The sequence below is a fragment of the Eimeria tenella genome, genomic scaffold (genome assembly GCF_000499545.2).
Source record: "Eimeria tenella Houghton genomic scaffold, Eth_scaff109, whole genome shotgun sequence".
In the NCBI taxonomy this organism is placed as follows: Eukaryota; Apicomplexa; class Conoidasida; order Eucoccidiorida; family Eimeriidae; genus Eimeria; species Eimeria tenella.
This window is the reverse complement of record NW_013541472.1, coordinates 8,036-22,191: the sequence shown is the minus strand read 5'-3', so window position 1 is coordinate 22,191 and position 14,156 is coordinate 8,036. Positions and strand designations below refer to the sequence as shown.

General features: G+C 60.0%; 1 protein-coding gene across 1 annotated transcript in view; it reads left to right on the top strand.

Moving 5' to 3' along the window:
* The window catches only part of ETH_00021780 (uncharacterized protein), a gene marked incomplete at both ends in the record, with an annotated part of 20,425 nt that overhangs the window by 1,020 nt on the left and 5,249 nt on the right, over nt 1-14,156 (top strand). Inside the window, 13 exons of the mRNA XM_013372806.1 lie at nt 60-1,615; nt 1,872-3,203; nt 3,373-3,709; nt 3,843-4,433; nt 4,627-5,237; nt 5,414-5,498; nt 5,715-6,967; nt 7,116-7,673; nt 8,054-8,167; nt 8,384-9,548; nt 9,874-10,959; nt 11,209-11,265; nt 11,745-14,156. Of these exons, the coding sequence (XP_013228260.1) occupies nt 60-1,615; nt 1,872-3,203; nt 3,373-3,709; nt 3,843-4,433; nt 4,627-5,237; nt 5,414-5,498; nt 5,715-6,967; nt 7,116-7,673; nt 8,054-8,167; nt 8,384-9,548; nt 9,874-10,959; nt 11,209-11,265; nt 11,745-14,156 (11,157 nt within the window). The remainder of the gene's footprint in view (nt 1-59; nt 1,616-1,871; nt 3,204-3,372; nt 3,710-3,842; nt 4,434-4,626; nt 5,238-5,413; nt 5,499-5,714; nt 6,968-7,115; nt 7,674-8,053; nt 8,168-8,383; nt 9,549-9,873; nt 10,960-11,208; nt 11,266-11,744) is intronic.

Here is a 14,156-nt window from a genome sequence, read left to right as displayed (position 1 = left end):
AGCAGCAGCAGCAGCAGCACATGCCGCTGCTGCAGCCGCTATCTGCTGCTGCGCTGCAGCAAATTGCAGCTCTTATGGCAACTCAGCCTGCCCTTGCAGATGCCCTTGCTCAAGCGTTGGGGGCTTTCCCACAGGGGGCGTGGGTTAGCAGCTGCAGCAGCAGCAGCAGCAGCAACAGCAGCAACAGCAGCAGTAGCAACAGCAGCAAGCGTGATGCAGCTGAGGAGCTGTGGCAGCCCAGGGACAAGCAGCACGGGCTGGAAACTGCAGCAGCAGGAGCAGCAGAAGATGCTTCTTCGGAGCTACTGCTGCTGCTGCCCCTTTCCACTGCACGGTGGGGACTCAGCAGCAGCAGCAACAGCAGCAGCGGAAAACAGCAGCAAGCAGCTCGCCGTCTTCTGGCCTCATTGAGAGGCAGCAAAGAGACACAGCATTTATCTCTGGCCGCTACTGCTGCTGCTGCTGCTGCAGCAACGCCTGCTGCAAGTGCCTCAGCAGCAGCAGCAGCAGCAGCAGCAAGCAACAATACGAACAGCAGCAACAGCAACAGAGTCACGGCGAATGCAACAGCAGCCGAACCTGAAGCGAGAGCAGCAGCAGTCACCTCACCTTCAGCAGCAGCAGCACCAGCAGGTGCTGCTGCTGCTGCAGCAAGGCAGCAGCAGCAGAAGCCGCGGGAAGATGACACCTATCTCTCACTGCTGTTTAGCTCTCTCGTGCTGCGGCTGCAGCAGCTAAGGGTTGCTGTTGCTGCTGAGACTTTGCTGCAGCCGCCTGCAGCAGATGGTAGCAACGAGCTGTACGTACACCTCAAACTCCTGGACCCCACAAAGACTCTGCTGCCACTTGTGCCTTCTCTGCAGCAGCAGCTGGAGGCGCCAGCAGGAGACGGAACCACAGCAGCAGCAGCAGCAGCAGCGGCAGCAGCAGCAGCAGCAAGGCCTGCTTCTGCTGCAGTCTACAGGCAACAAGCGCTGCGAGCTGGCAGCATCAATTTATTTCGTTTGTTTGTTCTTATCATTGCCTGGGTGGAAGGGGCTCCGCGCTCTGTTGCTGTTGCTGCTGCTGCTGCTGCTGAAGGGTCTGGTTCTTCGGCACTTGCTGCACCAGACGCAGCAGGACGGGCAGCAGCCCAAGATGCAGCAAAACACGCCAAGCAGCAGAATGCGCCGCTGCAGCAGCAGCTGGCAATTCTCGTACGCACAGCACTGGGGAGCTCTGCTTCGGCTGCTGCTGCTGCCCCTGCTGCTGCTGCTGCTGCCAAAGCACTCAGCAACGCCGGTTCTGCAGAAGACAGCAGCAAGGCAGCAGGAGAAGCAGGCGAGGCATCAGCAGCCGCCGCTGCTGGTGCTGCTGCTGCTGCTGATGGTGGAGGCCGCCCGAAAAAACAGCCGCAGCGCGTGCAAGAGGAAGAACAGCAGCAGCAGCAGCAGCGACTGCAGCAGCAGCTCTACTCGCTGCAGTCTTTGGGCTGGATGAACCTTGCAGCAGCAGAAGACGTCGTGAGGGAAATATTTGCTGCTTTTGGTGCTGCTGCGCTGCAAGAGAACAGGGAGAGGCAGCAGACATGTGCTGCTGCTGCTGCGGCGGCGGCTGCTGCAGCTGCTGCTGTGAGGTAAGAGATAAGGGGTTTGGCTGCTGCTGCTGTCGCTGCTGCTGCTGCGGCGGCGGCCGCCGCCGCTGCTAGAAGACGAGATACACGGGGGTTGGCTGCTGCTGTTGCTGCTGTCGCTGCTGCTGTCGCTGCTGCTGCTGCTGCTGCGCACGGAAAGTACATAGCTGTATTTGCTCTTGCCACTGCGGTGCATCATTCCCGCCGCTGCCTATTGCTGCTGCTGCTGCCGTTGCTGCTGCTGCTGCTGCTGCTGCAGGCTACCATCTCCAGCAGCTAAGTCGCGTACAGCTGGCGACGGCGCTGCTGCTGGTGCTGTAAGGGGCAGCAGTAGCAGCAGCAGCAGCAGCAACGCGTCTGTCCTTGTTTCTCGCTTTTTCCCGCCTTTTCTGAGCCAGCTGGCTCCTCCTGCTGCTGCAGCGCAACAGCAGCAACAGCAACAGCAGCAGGAACACCAGCAGCATCTGCGGGGTCGGCTAAGGCCACTGGATTCGCCATCCGCTGCAGCAGCAGCAGCTGCAGCAGGCGGATCGCCAGGGGCTCTTTCTGTTTGCATGCATGACGCGAGAAAGGAAGATGGCAGCAGCAGCAGCAGCAACTACGGCAGCAGCGGCAGCAGCAGCAGAGGCCACCCCTCTGGTGCTTCGTGGGGTTCAACGTCGGGAGAAGAACTCGAGTGGAGGCAAGCGCATCTCAGAGCCCTTGCTGTTGCTGTTGCTGTTGCTGTTGCGTTGCTGCTGCTGCTGCAGTTGCTGCTGCTGTATATCCTGCTGCTCCCGTCACTGCTGCGGTGCTGCTGCAGGCCTAGAGCCCTGCGCCTATATATTTATGAGGCGCTGCTGGCCCACGAGCCGCTGCTGCACATCCCTATCACCACGCCGTCTGCAGGCAGCAGCAGCAGCAGCAGCAGCAGCTGCAGCAGCAGCGGCAGCAAGGTGCTGCAGTACATTGGCTTGCAGCTCTTCTGTCACTTGGATGACTGCTGGCTGCGACTGAGGGCAGCAGGCAGCACTATGCCGCTGCCGCTGCTGTCTCTTGCTGCAGTCCCAAGGCACACAAGGAGCACAAGCAGCAGCAGCACCAGCAACAGCAGCAGCAGCAGCAGCAACGCAGCACCTCTTCCTGCTATTCGCGTGTCTGCTTCTTTGCCCAGTTGCAGTGCTGCAGCTGATGCTGCTGCTGCTGGTGACACATTTGCTCACCCGTCTGCTCCAATGACACCTACAGCAGCAGCAGCAGCAGCAGCAACACCAGCAGCAACAGCAGCAGCAACTGAGCCCGCAATAGGCGCAGAGGCGGGAGATGCGGTGCGGCGTCGGACACAAGCGGTCATGGCAGCAGCTGCAGCAGCAGCACCGCAAGTAGCAGTACCAGCAACAGCAGCACCAGCAGCAGCACAACCAAGCCCAAAGGCCGAAGCAGCAGCAGCAGCAGCAGCAGCAGCAGCAGCAGATGAGGCGCTGCTGAGCAAAGCCCTGGGCCTGGATTCCCGCGGGGCCTTTTGGTCAGATTACTTTCAGTTTCTGCTGGCAGCAAAAGAGCACTGTCTTCTTTTGCCGCTCAAAGCAGCATTGGCCTTCGTCTTGGCCAGGTAAGGCAGCAGCAGCAGCAGCAGCAGCACCAACAGCAGCAGCAGCAGCAACCGCAACAGCAGTAGCAAGAGCGACGGGAGTAGCCAAAACAGCAGCAGCGGCAGCAGCTACTCCGCGCAAGGTAAAACGTGTTTGCTGCTTCTGCTGCTGCTGCCGCTGCTGCTGCAGGGATGTCTCAGCAGCATCGCAGGTGCTGCTGCCGTTTCCGCAGCTGCGACCTGCTGTGCTGCTGCTGTCTTGGGATGCATTTGAGGGGCAAATGGGGAGAAGGCAGCAGCTGCTAGATCTGCTGTGCTGCTGCCACGTTGCTGCTAAAGCTGCTGCAGCAGAAACTCCTGCAGCCGTTGCTGCTGCCGAGAGACAGACACTGCTGTGCCTGGCACACGCCTGTGCCCACACAGCAGCAGCAGTAACAGCAGCAGCAGCAGCAACAGACACAGCAGCAGCGCAGCAGCAGCCGCTCCTTCGCTACGCATGCGACCCCAACATGCAGCAGCACATCGAGGTAATTAGTTGCTGCTGCAGAAAGCACACTTAACGCAGCTGCTGCAGCAGCAGTCACTGCTGCTGCTGCTTCTGTTGCAGCTGCCCAGAAGTCCTTAATGCGGCTTTGTAAGCTGCTGCTGCTGCTGGTGCAGGTGCTGCGGAGCCGAATGGCAGCCGCTTGGTGGATCGCTGATCTGCTGCTAGAGCTTCATGCAGCCCTGCAGCAGCAGCAGCAGCAGCAGCAGCAACAGCAAAATAAGCAAAGCCAGCGGCAGCAACGACGGCAGCAGAGGCTGCAGCATCGGGGAGGAAGGGAAGCAGCTGCTACACTGGCCTGGCCCCAGGACAGCAGCAGCAGCAGCAACAGCAGCAGCAGCAACAAAGGCAACGAAACTGCTGCTGCGATTCCAGCAGAAGCAGCAAAAAGCCTGCTGCTGCATCCGGAGGCCGTGGAGGCACTTGCTGCAGCAGCTAGCCAGCGCTGCCTTGCAGCAGCAACTGCTGCAGTGCGGCTGCAGCAGCTGTTTGGCACCTCTGATGCAGCTGCTGCTGCAGACGAAGCGTCTGCTGAGCAGGAGGCAGCAGCAGCAGCTGCTGCTGCTGCATCTTGTGTCCGCACTGCTGCTGCTGCCATCGGCGGCAACAGCTCAGCAGCAGCAGAAGCAGCTGCCGTTGCTGCCTTGCGGGAAGCCCTTGCTGCTGACATTTACGAGGCAACAGCGACGCAGTCCCTCCTCTTGTCGGTGAGTGCTGCTGCTGTTGCTGCTGCTGCTGCTGCTGCTGTTGTTGTTGCTGCTGCTATGGGTGTGATTACTGCTGCGGCGGCTGCCTGAGGCGCTAGAGCCACGAGTGCAGCAGCGGCATTGCCCGCCGCTGCCGCTGCAGCTGCTGGTGCTGCTGCTACAACGCAAGCTGCTGCTGCTGCTGCTGCTGCAGCTGTCTCGGCGGGCGCCGCTGTCTCTGATGCAAGAACAAACTTTTCTTGAAGGACTTGCTGCGCTGCCCTTGACGAGCCGCAGCAGCTACGAGGAGGAGCGGCAGCACGACACAGATGTTGCTGCTGCTTACTTTGCCCTGAGAGCAGCGCTGCGGCTTATTGAGGCCTGCAGCAGCAGCAGCAGCAGCAGCGGCAGCAGCAGCAGCACTTCTGTGGCGGCGGCGCAGCGGCAGGCGGAGGGGGCTGCGGCAGGAGCCGACAGCCTGGGGGTCTACCCGCAGCAGCAAGCAGCAGCTACTGCAGCAGCAGCAGCAGCAGCAGCGGAGCTGCAACCCCTACTGCAGCAGACTGTTTGCTGCTTAGAGAGGCTCATCGCACGTGTGCGGAGGCCCCCCTACCGTCTGTGGCTGCTGCTGCGGCTCGCGCCACTGCTGTTTGCTTCTACTGCTGCAGTCCAGCAGCGGCAGCAGCAGCAGCAGCAGCAGCAGGACAGAAACACGAGCGACAGCACTCGCAGCAGCAACTGCAGCACCAACAGGAGCAGCAGCAGTAGAAACGGAGCCTTTGTGGTCCCTCCATCCGTGTTTATATCCCTGGCGCTTCTCATCCAGTAGGAACTGCTGCTGCTGCCGTTGCTGCTGTAGCTGCTGCTGCTGCTGTAGCTGCTACTGCTGCTGCTGCTACTGCTGTGTCTATCCCTCCTGTGCTTGCTGCACACCTTGCACATTAGGGCTGCCTTTGCTGCTGCTGCTGCTGCTGCTGCTGTTGCTGCTGCTGCTACTGCAGGAGACACCTAGAAGCCCTAAGAGGTGCAGAGGGCCTCGGAAAGATTGGCCGCATTCTTCTGGAAGCTGCAGCACAGTTTTTTGAGGTCTGCTGCTGCCTCTTGGTGCTGCTGCTGTTGCTGCTGCTGTCGCCGTTTCTGTGTGCTGCTGCTGATTTGGCTGTCGCTTTTGCTGCTACAGATAAACACAAGGCTTCTCTGAGCATGCATTTTTGTTGGTGCCTCACTGCAGCAGCTACAGCAGCTGCTTCAGTCTCATACTATTTGCTGCTGCCGCTTTTGCTGCTGCTGCTGTGCCCTCAGGAGGCTATTTGGCGCTGCCGTTTGCTGCTGAGCCAGTTCTTTGCTGCAATGCCTCTTGCATCAATTTGCATTGCTGGAGGATCAGCGACGACAGCAGCAGCAGCAGCAGCAGCTGCTGCTGCTGCTGCTAATGATGCTGCTGAAGACTCGGCCACGACCAGTTGCATCACGGCGCAGCAGCAGCAAGACAGAGAGTGGCAGCAGCAGCTGCGCTGGATTGGGGTGTTCTCAGTGAGCAGCAGCAGCAGCAGCAACAGCAGCAACGAAGCCGTTGCAGGAATACCAAACATGAGCAGCAGCAGCCTAGACAGCGAGAAAGCCCCTGCTAGCATTTCAAGCAGCAGCAGAAGCAGCGGCGAAGGAGCCCCTGCCGGCATTTCAGACAACAACAGCAGCAGCAGCAGCAGCAGCAGCAGCAAGCACCACTTGGCCTCCCACATGACCCCCTTCGCCTCGCTGCTGTCGCTGGAAGCAGATCCTTTCGCCCGCCGTTTGCTGCAGCAGCCTGCTGTTTTCCTGGCCCGCGCGCTGCAGCAAAGTGACGTCAAGACCACCGCGTCAGCATTTGCTGCTGCTGCTGCATTTGCTGTTGCTGCTGCTGTTGTTGCTGCTGCTGCTGCTCTTGTTGTTGTTGCTGTCGTTGACGTTGTTGCTGTTGTTGTTGCTGTTGTTGTTGTTTGTATTGTTGTTGTTGTTGCTGTTGTTGTTGCTGTTGTTGTTGCTGCTAGCCCTGCTGCTGCTACTCTTGCCACCCCTGCTGCTGCTGCTGCTGTCGCTGTCCCTGCTGCCGCTGCTGATATTGCTACTCCCGCCGCTGCTGCTGCTGCTCGTGCTGCTGCTGCATTTGCTGCTGCTGCTCTTGCCATCCCTGCTTCTCTTGCTGCTCTTGCTTTTCCTGTTTCTGCTGTTGCTGCCATGGCTTCCCCTGCTTTCGCTGCTGCTGCTTGTGCTACCACTTCGTTTGCTGCTGCTGAGCGCGCTACTGTTGCAATTGCTCCTGCTCCTACTGCTGACGCGTCCACTGCAAACTGCATTTCTGCTGCTGCTGCTGCTGCATTTTTCAGGGAGCTGCTGCAGCGTTTTGAGCTGCCGGGACACCTGAAGATCAGCGCTGAGATATCAGAAGCATTTGCTGCCTTGCGAGATGCTCTGAGCTGCCTCCCTGCTGCTGCTGAGGCCGACGCTGCTGCTGCTGCTGCTGCTGCTGCAGTTTCCTGTCGCCTGGAGATGTGCCTTGAAGCATTTGACAAGTCGTAAGGCATGCAGCAGCAGCAGCAACAACAGGAACAGCAGCAGCAGCTGCAACAAGAGCACTAACCCGGGCAGCGAGAGGGGCTGCAGCCCCAGGTCTTTCTCAGCTGCACCCTCGCTGCTGCTGCTGCTGCTGCTGCTCCTGCTCAGGTGGGAGTCCGTCGATTCTGTGGTGGTCCCTGCAGCAGCAGCTGCTGCTGCTGGTGCTGCTGCAGGAGCGGCCGCTTCAACAGCCGCGCCATCAGCAGCAACTTTAGTTCCCGCAGCAGATGCAGCACTTGGTGAAGCAGCAGGAGCAGCAGCAATAGCAGCAACAGCAACTACGGCAGCAGCAGCAGTGGAGACAGAACAGGAATGCATCTTCCGCAGCTGCCTTACAACTTACTCAGATGCAGCAACAAAAGCCGCTGTCGCTTTGCTGCGCTGCAGCAAAAGGTTTGCTGCAGTGTTTGCTGCTGTGGATGCTGCTGTTGCTGCTGCGGCCCCTGCAACTGTCTCGCTGCTGTTGCTTCGCCGCGCTACAGAGGAACTGCGCAAAATCTCGCAGCAGCAGCAGCAGCAGCTACATCTAGAAGATACGTCGGCAGCAGCTATAGCGACAACAGCAGCAGCAGCAGCAGCACCAGTAACAGCTGCAGCAACAGCAGCAGCTGCAGCAGCTCTTCAAACACCCGCGCTGACAACTCTTTTAGCAACGTCTATAGACAGGTATTTGCGTCCTGTTTCTGTTGCTGCTGCAGTTCTGCTGTTGGTGCTGCCGTCGCACTTGCTGCTGCTGCTTCGAGAGGTGTCGCCGCTGCTGCTGCTGCCGCTCCTGCTTCTGCTACTTGTTGAGGAATTCCTCTGGCTGCTAGTTGGATTGCTGCTCTTCTGCTTGTGGGGATCTTTGTCCTGCTGTTGCTGCTGCTGCTGCTGCTGCGACGAGTTTTGTTGCTGCTACGCCTGATTCTGCCGCAACTCCCAAGTTTCCGCTTGCTGCTGGCAGCTCTGCTTCGCTGCACACGGAGGCACTCATGCTGTGACTCCATCTGCCCTTGCTGCTGCTGCTACTGCTGCTGCTGCAACCGCTGCTGCTGCTGCTGCTGCAGGCTGGAGGTGCTGATTGAGGCTCGAGGCATGCGCACAGTCAGCTTGGCCTCGTTGCTGCTGGAGGTGGAGACGCTGCCAATTAAGGCGGACCTCCTCAGGACCCATCTTTCAAGGTAAGCAGCAGTAGCAGAAGCAGCAGCAGCAGCAGCAGCAGCAGCAGCAGTGGCAGCAGTGGCAGCAGCTGCTGCTGCTGCTGAGAGCTCTTCTGTGTCTGCCGCTGCCGCTGCTGCTGCTGCCGTTGCATTTGAGCTCACTCCACAAGAGCAACACATGCATATGCTGCGCTTGCTGCTGCTGCTGCTGCTGCTACTGCGGCTGCCTCGCTGCAGCTTACACCAGCGCAACACCGCCGTGGCTTCCTTGCTGGAGCAGATGCAGCAGCTTGCTGCTGGCACTCTGCGGCTCTCAACTGCTGCTGATCTTAGCAGCTTTTTGGATAAGGCAGTGCAGGTGCTGCGGGGAGAACCGCAGCAGCAGCAGCAGCAGCAGCAGGAGCACCGACTTCAGCAGCAGCAGCAACTGCAGCCGCAGGATGAAACACCTCTTCCCGTATTCACTAGTGGTGAAGAGACTGAGAAGCTTTCAGAAGACCAGCAGCAGCAGCAACAGCAGCAGCAGCAGCAGCAGCAGGAAGGAAGTGAAGGGCAGCAAGAAGAAGGCACAAAGTACTTGCTAGCCCTTGTCTGTTACCTCAAGAGGATTGTAGAGCTCCAGACAGAAGCCAAGCAAAGGCTGCATGCCAAGCAGCAGCAGCAGCAGCAGCAGCAACAGCAGCAGCAGCAGCAGCAGCAGCGCAAGGAGGAAGAGGAGCAGCAACTGTTTAGCTTGCCGTTTGTGTCTCCTGAAGATTTAATTTCTGAAGTTCTCTTTCGATTTGAGGGGCAGCAAGAGGCGCAGCAGCTCGCAGCTTTGCTGCAGGCAGACCTGGTTGAGGTGCTGCTGCAGGCGGCGCTGCCGCTGCACCCCTTGCTTCTCGACAACACAAGCAGCAGCAGCAGCAGCAGCAGCAGCAGCAGCAGCAGCAGCAGCAGGTGGCCCCCGCCGTTTCCCTCCCCAGCTCTGGCTCTGCGGAAAGACTTAGTGCTCTTTTTAGGGGCCCTGGAAGAGCAGACCTATTCGCTGCGTCGCGATGCTGTTGCTGCGTGCAGCAGCAGCAGCAGCAGCAGCAGCAGCAGCGACTGCAAAGGCAAGGTGTCTCTGCTTGCTGCACTAGCCATAGCTGAGCGCTGCGTGGAGGTGTGGCCGTCGGGGCCGCTCCTGCTACTGGCGCAGCAGCAGCTTTGCTGCTGCTGCAGCAGCCTGCGGCTGTGGCTGGCTGAGAGGCACCGCTGCTGGCGAATCATACAGGCGACGGGAGCAATACAAGCAGCAGCAGCAGCAGCAGCAGCAGCAGGGCCTGAAGCACGGGCATTAGCAGCAGCAACAGACAGCTGGAAGTTGCGGCCAGAGGGCTGGAGGCCTCATGAACTGTTGGCTTTGCCCTTTGCTGCTAAGGTATGTCACAGCAGCAGCAGCAGCAACAGCAACAGCAGCAGCAAAACGCTAGAGAGCAGAGAGAACTTTGCGACAGCTGCATGACTACCACCAAGTGCTTTCGTAATGCTGCGGCTGCCATTGTTGCTGCTGTTATTGTTGTTGCTGCTGCTGTTATTACTGCTGCTGCGATGTACTGTTGTTCACTTGCTGAAGCTGCTTCTGTCTTCGCTGCTGCTGCTGCTGCTGCTTGTGCGTTTGAGGCGCTCTCGTTGCCGTTGGTGCTGTCTCCACTTATATTCTCCAACCCTTGCTGCTGCTGCTGTTGCTGCTGCTGCTGCTGCAGAGGTATTTAGAGGCCGTCGCGGACGACAGCCAAGCAGCGCTGGAGCTCTGTTTTGCTGCAGCAGCAAGAGCTTGGGGTGCACGGGGAGATCTGCAGCGGGCCTTAAGACTGGCAGATGCGCAGCTGTCTCCAGACACGGAGCTGCAGCAGCTGCTGCTCACCTGCGTCATCAGAAAGGCACAGCAGCAGCAGCAGCAGCAGCAGGAGGGGCATCAAGCTGAGGGGTCTGCTGCTGCGCTGCTACAGCCGGACTGTACAGACAGCTCAACAATACCTGCGTGGCCTCTTGACGGGTCGCTGCGCCTGTGTGCTGCTCAACCTGCAGCAGCAGCAGCAGCAGCAGGGGACCCCGCAGACGAAGCAGCAGTGGCAGCAGCAGCAGCAGAGTGCGACGCAGCAGCTGGCAGCGAAGAAGAGCTATCGCTGCCGCAGTGCGTCTTGCGGCTCAGCAGCGCAGCAGCAGCAACACGTGCTGCTTTGCTGCTGTCTGCTGCTTGGGCAGTGGAGACCTGCATAGACACTTTGGCCGTCTGCCAGGCGCGGCTGCAGGAGCAAGCAGCAGCAGCGGCAGCAACACAACAGCAGCAGCAGCAGCAGCAGCGGCAGACAGGAGACGCAGCGCAGAGTGGCAGCAGCAGCAGCAGCAGCATTGGTTGCCGCTGCCTGCAGCAGCATCCGCTGCTGGCAGTTCTTGAGCAGACTGCAAAGACTGGCACAGCAGCAGTAGCACCCGAAGCAGCAGCAGCAGCAACAGCAGGTGCAGCAGCAGCTCCCGCAGCTGCGGCGACAGCAGCAGCAGGGAGCGGAGACCTGAATGACGGCGAGGAGCTTGGCTTTGAGACGAAGGCTGAGGAAGCAGCAGCAGAAGCAGCAGCAGCGGCTGCTGTGGCGCTGCGGTGCGTGGCTCAGGAGCAGCAGCAGCTCCAATGCTGCAGCAGCGGCCCCTGCCTGCTGCTGCTGCTGCAGACCCGCGGGTGTCTGTACACCTGGCGCAGCTACAAAGCAGCAATGGAAGCAACAAATGGCACTTGGGAAACTTGGCGAGACATCCATGCTGACATGCAGTCGGAGGAAGGCGTACAAAAGGTAAACCCTAAACCCTAAACCCTAAACCCTACCTTCTCACACACTGCCGGCTGCAGGGTCGATGAGCCGGGCGGAAACTGCCAAGTCCAAGAAACCCCAAAACCTAAACCCTCAGCGCGAAACTCATGTTTGGATTTAGGGTTTAAGGTGTGGGGCTTATTTCTCAAGATTTAAGACCTAGGGCTTAGGGTTAGGATTTAGGGTTTAGGGTTTACGGTTTACGGTTTACGGTTTGGGGTTTTCGCGCAGGTTGTTCGCACGCTGGCTGCGTGCAATGGCTACGCTGCTGCGAGAGCTCTTTTAAAAGTAGGTTTTGCTGCGGGGAGCTAACCAGCTAGCTAGCTAGCTAGCGGCTAGGTAGCTAGCTAGCCGGTAGCTAGCTAGCTAGCTAGCTAGCTAGCTAGCCAGCTAGCAAACCTTTTGCCCAGCTAGCTAGCTGCTAACTAGGCGGACAGACAGCTTGCTGAAGGCATATCGACACCCAACTGTTTGCTACCTGGCTAGCCACAAACCTAGCTCACCAGCAAGATGGCTAGCCAGCTAGCTAGCCAGCTAGCTAGCCAGCTAGCTAGCCAGCTAGCTGCCGTGTGGTCTGCTCACAAGCTGCTTGTTCAGTCGGGTAGCTCGAGCCTGGCCGCCTGATGCGCTAGCTAGCTCGCTGCCAAGCTGTGTGGCCGGCTAGCTAGCTTGCTGGCTAGCTAGCTTGTTGGCTAGCTAGCTAGCTAGCTAGCTAGCTGGTTGAGTGCCAGGCCTGGGGCTAGCTGTGGGTGTTTGTTTCCGCGCAGCTCGTCAGCGGGGCTGCTGTGTCGCCAGCTAGCGACCTGTCGGCGGGGCAGCCAGCTAGCCAGCTAGCTAGCCAGCTAGCTAGCCAGCCAGCTAGCCAGCCAGCGGGACGGCTAGCTAGCTCTTACCTGCAGGAGTGGCTAGCTGAGGCGGAACTGAAGCAGCTGCTGTCGCTTCCCGGCTTCCGAGGTGCAGCAACTCGCCGGCTGCTGGCGCTCAGCAGCAGCAGAAGCACGCGAGTGGCCTTGCGGCTGCTCTCCCTCAGCAGCAGCAGCAGCAGCAGCAGCAGCAGCAACAGCAGCAAGGTGATGCTGCAGCTGCAGGGCGGCTTCCCGAAAGTGGCTGGCCGTTTGTACCTGTGCGAGCTGCTGCACCAGCAGGAGCAGCTGTGGACGCGTCTGACGCAGCAGCAGCAGCAGCAGCTGCAGCAGCTGCTGCCGTCGCTGCACCTGCTGCAGCTCGTGGAGACTGAGGTGGAGAGACACCGCGAGCCGCTGCTGCAGCACCCGCTGCTGCTGCTCGAAAGCCTCATACTTAATGCCCGCACGGAGCTGCTGCAGCACTTTTTGCTGCGCTGGCCAGCTTTGAGGGACAATGACCTTCTTCTGCGTTACGCGCGCAAGGCCCTGGGGCTTCCTGCTGCTGCTGCTGCTGCAGGCACTGCTGCTGCTGCTGCTGCAGCAGGAGCTGCTGCTGGCGGTCCGGGAGCCGCAGCAGTAGCAGAGCAACATCTGCGCGCTAAGACGGACACTGCTGCAGCTGCAGCAGCAGACCCCCCAGCAGCAGCAGCAGCAGCAGAAGCAACAGCAGCAGCAGCAGCAAAAGGCCTGCCGCCGCCTAGCTGGGGATTCGGGGGGCGGTGGGTCCTTACAACTGATGAAGAGACAAATGAGCGGATTCGTGCTGCGCATGCATACACCCCAGCTCCTGCTGTTGCTGTTGCGCTGCAGCTGCTGCAGCTGCTGTCTCCTGGCAGCAAAAAGGAGGCCCTCAGCTGTCTCCAAATCTGCACAGAAGTTGCTTCGCTGCTGCCCCACGCACTGTACAGACACCCCATGGCGACTTGTGGGCCCGTTGCTGCTGCTGCTGCAGCAGCAGCCCCAGCAGCTGGTGTTCGTGCTGCTGCTCCAGCAGCAGCAGCAGCGCCTGCAGCAGCAACAACGGCGACGAGCTGCTGCAAGGCCAACTGCGTTAGAATGATAGAACGCTCCCTAATCAGAGATGAAGATGCACCAGCAACGGCAGCAGCAGCAGCAGCAGCAGCCACGTCCCCAGCTGCAGCAGCTGCTGCGCCTGCTGCCGCAGGCTCCTGCTCTTCAGCAACTGGCCCAGAAGCAGCTCGCGGGAGCGCCAGCAGTAGCACCAGCAGCAGCAGCACCAACAGCAGCAACAGCAGCAACAGCAACAGCAGCAGCAGCAGCAGCACCAGCACCAGCAGCAAGGCTGTGTGGCGGAACTTGTGCGGCACTGCTTTCAACAGCTTCGACGCTCTGCACTGCCAGCGCTGCTCCTTCGCTGGGGTGTACGTACACCTCAAGGGTAAGGGCTCAGTGCGGCTGACAAATGTACTGCCCTGTGGGCTGCGGCAGCAGCTAAGGAGGCTGCATCCTGCTGCTGCTGCTGCTGCTGATGGTGCTGCTGCTGCACCGGGTGGTGCTACTGCTGGGAAACATGTAGCAGCGTCAGAGCCAGAGGAAGCTGCAACCACTGCAGCAGCAGCAAAGGCAGCAACAAGCTCCGTGGCGTTGCTGCCGCAGCTCCCGGCAGAAGCACAAGTTGATCCTCCTGCAGCAGCAGCTAATGAAGCAGCAGCAGCAGCCGCAAACAGAGCTGCGCCAGCAGCAACCAGTGCTGCGGCATCAGCAACCAGTGCTGCGGCAGCAGCACCGGCAGCAGAAACTGGCGCAGCAGCAGCAGCAGCAGCAGCCCCGGGGATGGCTCTGTCGCTGCTGCCCTATGGATCGCTGCTGGGTTTGCTGCAGCAGCTGCTGCAGCTGTGTCTGGCAAAGTTTGGGGGCTTCCGTTGGGTGCAGGCTCGCGTGCTGCTGCTGCAGCAGCTGCTGCCGTTTATTGCTGCTATCTGGAGCCGCTGGGGCTGGCTGCCCCCCATTGAGCTGCTGCTGCAGCCCCGCACTGCAGCAAGACTTCGGGACACTTTGCTGCGCTGCAACGAGCTGTCTCTTGCCTGGCGGCTTTGCAGCAGCTATTTCCACGCAGCTCTGCTGCTGGTGCAGCAGCAGCAGCAGCAGCAGCAGCATAATCAGCAAAAGCAGCAGCGGAAGATGCTTTTGCACGCCACTGGCCCGGCTGCTGCTGCTGCTGCTGCGCCCCCAGAGGCTGCTGCTGCTGTCCACAGCCCAGCGGCCCCGGCAGCAGCGGCGGAAGACCCAGCAGCAGCAGCAGCAGCAGCAGCA